General features: G+C 35.3%; 1 protein-coding gene across 1 annotated transcript; it reads left to right on the top strand.

Moving 5' to 3' along the window:
• Positions 1 to 5,945: 5,945 nt before the first annotated feature.
• Positions 5,946 to 6,615, top strand: LOC133335664 (retinol-binding protein pinta-like; the record flags this gene model as incomplete). The annotated part of the gene is made up of 2 exons (XM_061543974.1): positions 5,946 to 6,244; positions 6,305 to 6,615. Coding segments are annotated over exons 1-2 (610 nt in total), but the record flags the coding sequence as incomplete, so codon positions are not given.
• Positions 6,616 to 6,645: the final 30 nt, after the last annotated feature.

Here is a 6,645-nt window from a genome sequence, read left to right as displayed (position 1 = left end):
AGATAAAATTTCCGTGAAGATCCGGTGCATACAGCACATTTTTCAAACGGACTTCACACTCCGCATTAAGAACAACTTCACCTTTTCCAATAGCAGTTATGAAAGTATTACCAGCCAGATAAATTTTCTCATTGCACTCTTCAAATTCCGTGAACAAATCACGGCTATTGCACATGTGAGATGTTGCACCACTGTCTACATACCAAATACCACTCTTAAATCCGCCAGATGCTGCCAACATTGCACTTGAACGTTCCTGTTCCACTTTGTTGTCTCTACAATATCGAGCAATGTGTCCTTTTCTTCCACAAACGTAGCACTTTCCCGAAAACTCTTTCTTTGACTCCGAATTTTCCTTCTTGACGAATATTTTCTTTTGTTGAGAGCTCGCAAATGCCTGCTGTATTGAATCAGCTTCCAATGTGGCATTCGTATTTGCACGACGTTCACCTTCTTCTAGTAACTTCAATTTTAAAGCATGGAACGTCGGCAACATGTCTCGAGTTTCCATTGCAACAATAAAATTCTCCCAACTCGATGGCAAACTTGACAGAAGAATAATAACTATGAGCTCATCCTGCAACTCTATTGCTATGTCGGCCAATTTCTCCACAATGTTTTCAAATTTTTCAACATACGAGGCCATGACTTCGTTTTCCATCATTTTTAAATTCATAAGCTTTTTAAAAAGCATTACCTTTTGAACTGGCCCTTTCGGCTTATAAATTTCTGCTAATTTCTTCCAAGCTTCCGCTGATACTTTACATTTCTTTATGTGATTAAGTTGGCTGCCTTTAACGCTCAGTATTATCATCGCCAACGCCTTTTCGTCACGTCTTACCCATTCCTCCTTTTGTTCCGTTGTCCATCTTGGGTCACAATCGTAGGTCCCACTCGCATACTTCCACAGCTCGTTATGTACCAGAACGCTTTTCATATGCATGTGCCAGGAATCATAATTCCCTTCATCCAATTTTTCTATTTGTAAGAACGGAGTCGCCATCTTGAAAATTCCTTTTTCCCTTTAAAAGCTTTATTGGGAACACAACTCCAAATTCACAAAAATCGTATCGAATATCAGCAAAATCTTCCTTTTGTTAAACCGCTACAAAAATCGCCTTGTTGTAATATCCTTCACAATATAATCCTTGGCCTTTGTCCTCAGCAAGAAATTATCCTGGGCCCATAACCAATGTTAGAAATTAAATATAGCGGACACGTATGTTGTGTTCAGTTCAAACGTTTATTACAAAAGGTACAGAAACATAGTATGATACAAACAAACAATACAATATGAATACCAAAGCCTACTAGGTGCAAATATTTGGTTTGACTACAGAGTGTATTCTCAACAGGTATGTTTTCAACAATTTCATTAAATCCCAAAAGACAAAAGGAGGAGTACATAAATTACATTAATTAAAAATTCTATTAACGAAGTAATTCCGTTTTCTACACTTCAAGAAGAAGAATATTAAAGGGCATTTGATAGGACCCTTAAAAATAATTTTTAAAAAATCCACGCCTTTGATATGACCCTGAATAATAATTTTTAAAAAATCCACGCCTTTGATATGACCCTGAATAATAATTTTTTAAAAAATCCACGCCTTTGATATGACCCTTAAAAATAATTTTTAGAAAATCCACGCCTATGATAGGACCCTTAAAAATAATTTTTAATAAAAATCCACGTCTTTGATAGGACCCTTAAAAATAATTTTTAATAAAAATCCATGTCTTTGATAGGACCCTTAAAAATAATTTTTAAAAAATCCACGCCTTTGATAGGACTCTTAAAAATAATTTTTAAAAAATCCACGCCTTTGATAGGACTCTTAAAAATAATTTTTAAAAAATCCACGCCTTTGATAGGGCCTTAAAAAATAATTTTTAAAAAATCCACGCCCTTGATAGGACCCTGAAAAATAATTTTTAAAATATCCACGCCTTTGATAGGACCCTTCAAAATAATTTAAAAAAATCCACGCTCTTTGATAGGACCCTGAAAAATAATTTAAAAAAAAATCCACCCCTTTGATAGGACCCTTAAAAATAATTTTTAAAAAATCCACGCCTATGATAGGACCCTTAAAATTATTTTTTAAAAAATCCACGCCTTTGATAGGACCCTTAAAAATAATTTTTAGAAAATCCACGCCTATGATAGGACCCTTAAAAATAATTTTTAATAAAAATCCACGTCTTTGATAGGACCCTTAAAAATAATTTTTAATAAAAATCCACGTCTTTGATAGGACCCTTAAAAATAATTTTTAAAAAATCCACGCCTATGATAGGACCCTTAAAATTATTTTTTAAAAAATCCACGCCTTTGATAGGACCTTTAAAAATAATTTTTAAAAACCTCTTAAAAAATTGTTTTAAAAAAACCAGGCCTTGTGCCAGACCCTTTAAATAATTTTTAAAAAATCCACGCCTTTGATAGGACCCTTCAAAATAATTTTAAAAAATCTACGCCTTTGATAGGACCCTTCAAAATAATGTTTAAAAAATCCACGCCATGAATGGTCCCTTAAATATAATTTTTTTCTGTAGAGAAGGGTCGCTAAGACCCTTTTTTCAAAAAACAGTGCTATTATTTTAATCATGACTGTCTTGATATGTAATAAAGCATTCAATATGGTCCATAACATAACAAAATGAATTCATATCAACAACACTATTCAACATGTCCAACAAAACCTTTAAAGATGTTTTCCTCCCTCCATCTCCCCCCACCTCTTCTCCCTCCACCGACCCAGGTCAGTGATGGACGATCATAACAATTAAAGCCAATAAATTCGTTACACACTTTATCGGAATGACGTTGTTGATGATGATGATGATCACACTCTTCTGATCTGTCTGCCCTTCTCCCCCTTCCCCTTACATCGGCTTATTAAATTGTTTTGTTCGAGTCAACAATTCTTTTTAATTTAAAGAAAAGGAAGAAAAAAAATAAAATTTCGTAGAAAATTTTAATGTTGAGGAACCGAAACATAAGTCACATCAACTTCGAATTGGGAACTGCAGTTCGGAATGTGTTGTTAATGTCGTTTGTCTTATTCGTCTTCTGCTTGTTTTACAGTTTTTATTGAATTATTAACCAAAATGTTTTTGGGCCATAGCAGATTATCTCCGGTCATCATCCCACAGACAGTTAGGACAGGGCAAAAGAAAAAAACGGGTTGCTGTCCAAAATGAAAGCAAAAAAATCTGGATTTTTTCTATAGAAGAAAAATATTTTTTCCTTTAAGAAATAATTCCTCAGTTTACTAAGGAAAAAATTCCTCAGTTCGCTGAGGACTCTATTTTCTATAGGAAAAAATTCCTCAGTTCACTGAGGACTCTTTTTCCTATATAGGAAAAAATTCCTCAGTACAGCAGAGGACTCTTTTTCCTATATAGGAAAAAATTCCTCAGTACAGCTGAGGACTCTTTTTCCTATATAGGAAAAAATTCCTCAGTACTGCTGAGGACTCTTTTGCCTATAGGAAAAAATCCTCAGTTCACTGAGGACTCTTTTTCCTATAGGAAAAATTCATCAGTTCGCTGAGGACTCTTTTTCCTATAGGAAAAATTCCTCAGTTCGCTGAGGACTCCCCGTCCCTGGGGCCATTAATTTGTCTCCAAATTTGTACCTATCTCTAACTCTAATAAATTTGATAAATCGGAATTGAAAACAAAAACATTCCCAGACTCGTTTTTAATTACCTCCCAAACCGAGTATTGAGTGTTCGCATAATTTACCTATATGTCTACCGAGACGTAGATTAAATTCAAACCGGGGAATAACTTTCATATTCAGTTTAACCACTCAGGGAACAATGTCGAAACTCATTTCAGATTCGCATTTGCAAAAAATCGCCATAGAAGAAGTTGGAGATATCTCCACAAAATTACCCGATTATTTGAAGGAGTTAATTTCCTGGTTAACCCAGCAGACTCAATTTCGTTGTCGTATGGATCGTGAGTTCCTGTTGCAATTTCTTAGAAGTTGCAACTTCGATTTAGAGAAAGTCAAGAGGAAACTTCTCAACTTTTACACATTTAAGACCCTGTGTCCGGACTATTTTGGTACGGAGAAATTTCGTGAAAGGCATGACATAGGGTAAGATAAAGGTTCCAGGCTGAAATAAGTCCTAAATAAAAGTGTTTTCCTCTCTTCAGCTGCATCTGCATTTTACCCAGACCTCTGAGGGAATCTGGTCCTCGAATTGTGGTCTATAGATATTTGTATAACCCACAGAAATATGCTATGGAGGAATTGATAGAAGTTTGCCTGGCCACATTGGAGACCTTGATTGTTACGGATCCCCATGCCTGCATTTATGGTGTGGTGTATCTCTTCGATATGGCCGAAATTACCCCGCAACATATATTCCAATATATTCAAGAGGTCCTTAAGAAGCTGTCTATTTTCTATGACAAAGTTTTACCCTTCAGCACGAAGGGTTTCTATTTTATGAATGTTCCCGAATTTGCCGAACATTTCTTTGAACTGTATTTACCTTCGTTATCGGAAGAGCTAAGGGAAAGGGTAGGTCTAGTGATGGATGAGATATAAATTTGGTTCTGATGTGTGGTGTTTTTTTAAGGTTTTTGTTTGTGGTCAAAATTGCGGAACCGTAACAGAGAAAATACCCCTCAAATATTTACCCGAAGAATATGGCGGAGAAAATGGTTGCCTAAAAGATTTGGTGAAAGATTTTCATTCAGTTTGGGATAATCTACGAGGATATTTTCAGGATAATAAAAAATATGGAATAAATGGTAATCTTCTAAAAGGAGGAGAACCAGTTCCAATTGAAAGCTTAGATGAATATTTTAAATAAATAAATTAAATCAAATTAAAAACTACGCTCATAGAAGATCTCAGACCCGAGACACTCTTTTCTATATGAAAGAATTCCACCTCGGACATGAGGTCAAAATATCGGACCTCATGTCCGACAACTTTTTTAAAGAAAAAAATCGACGTTAGGTCGAAGTCCTTTTTAATACGAACCTCAGGGTTCGACTACTTGTTTTCTATAGAAAAGATTCGAACCTCACTTTTTTCTATAGAAAAAAATTCGAACCTCATTGTTCGATTACTTTTTTCTATAGAAAAAAATTTGAACCTCAGGGTTCGACTACTTTTTTCTATAGAGAAAAATTTGAACCTCAGGGTTCGACTACTTTTTTTCTATAGAAAAAAATTCGAACCTCAGGGTTCGACTACTTTTTTCTATAGAAAAAAATTCGAACCTCAGGGTTCGACTACTTTTTTCTATAGAAAAAAATTCGAACCTCCGGGTTCGATTACTTTTTTCTATAGAAAAAAATTCGAACCTCAGGTTTCGATTACTTTTTTCTATAGAAAAAAATTCGAACCTCAGGGTTCGATTACTTTTTTCTATAGAAAAAAATTCGAATCTCAGGGTTCGATTACTTTATTCTATAGAAAAAAATTCGAACCTCAGGGTTCGATTACTTTTTTCTATAGAAAAAAAATTCGAACCTCAGGGTTCGATTACTTTTTTCTATAGAAAAAAATTCGAACCTCAGGGTTCGATTACTTTTTTCTATAGAAAAAAATTCGAACCTCAGGGTTGGTCTACTTTTTTCCTATAGAAAAAAATTCGAACCTCAGGGTTGGACTACTTTTTTCCTATAGAAAAAAAAAATCGAACCTCAGGGTTCGACTACTTTTTTCCCTATAGAAAAAAATTTAACTCGAGATCGATCGAACTCTTTTGTTCTGAATTCATTCAAGTATGTAGAATAAAATACAATTTATCCCACTGTTCTGAATCTGGTTTTGGGGTGGTGCCGGTCAGAATGCGCGATTCTTGGTTTATCAATTTTTATTTCGTTTTCTGAAATTCTTCTTCGTTATTGATTCCGGCTGTTTTCGAAATTATCAAAACATAACATCAGTTGTGCAAAGTTGTGCAAGCATGGCGAACGTTAAACATCTGTGCCCTGAATTGCAAAAAATCGCATGTGAAGAGCTGAATGAGAAACCTTTGGAAATTCAAACGGCTTTACAAAATTTCAAAAATTGGATTCAGGAACAAATATATCTTAAAGTTCGGAACGATGATCAATTTCTGATACAATTTCTAAGGGCTAGTAAATATGATCTGCAGGAAGCTGAAAAGAAATTGGATTACTTCTATGCATTCCGCACCAGATATCCGGAATTTTTTGAGACCGATGTTGATAGTCCGAAATTTCGGAAGGTACACAATTTGGGGTAAGATGGAGCTTCTTTTTCAATATTTTATGATTCTGAAATTTTTGGTTCTGTTGAAAGAGTGACCGTTGTATTACCCACACCTCTGGTAGAGGATGGGTCCCGCATAGTCTTCTATCGTTACACCTACAACCCCATGGAATGGCGCATGGTGGACATGGCTCCCGTCTGTACTGCAATGCATGAAGTGATGATCATGCAGGATCCCTATGCATGCATTTGTGGTATAACCTATATTTTGGATATGTCCGAAGTTACGATGCAACACATCCTGCAGTACACCCCGGCTATGGTGAAAAAACTCTGCCTATTCTATGAAAAATGGATGCCTCTCAATATGCGGGCATTCTATTTCATTAATGTTCCGCAGGGTATTGAACAATTTTTCACGCTGTACCTGA

This window comes from Musca vetustissima, unplaced genomic scaffold (assembly GCF_032173495.1).
Source record: "Musca vetustissima isolate MV318-11 ecotype Yass unplaced genomic scaffold, APGP_CSIRO_Mvet_v1 utg110123, whole genome shotgun sequence".
Taxonomy (NCBI): domain Eukaryota; kingdom Metazoa; phylum Arthropoda; class Insecta; order Diptera; family Muscidae; genus Musca; species Musca vetustissima.
This window is presented reverse-complemented; position numbering and strand designations above follow the sequence as displayed.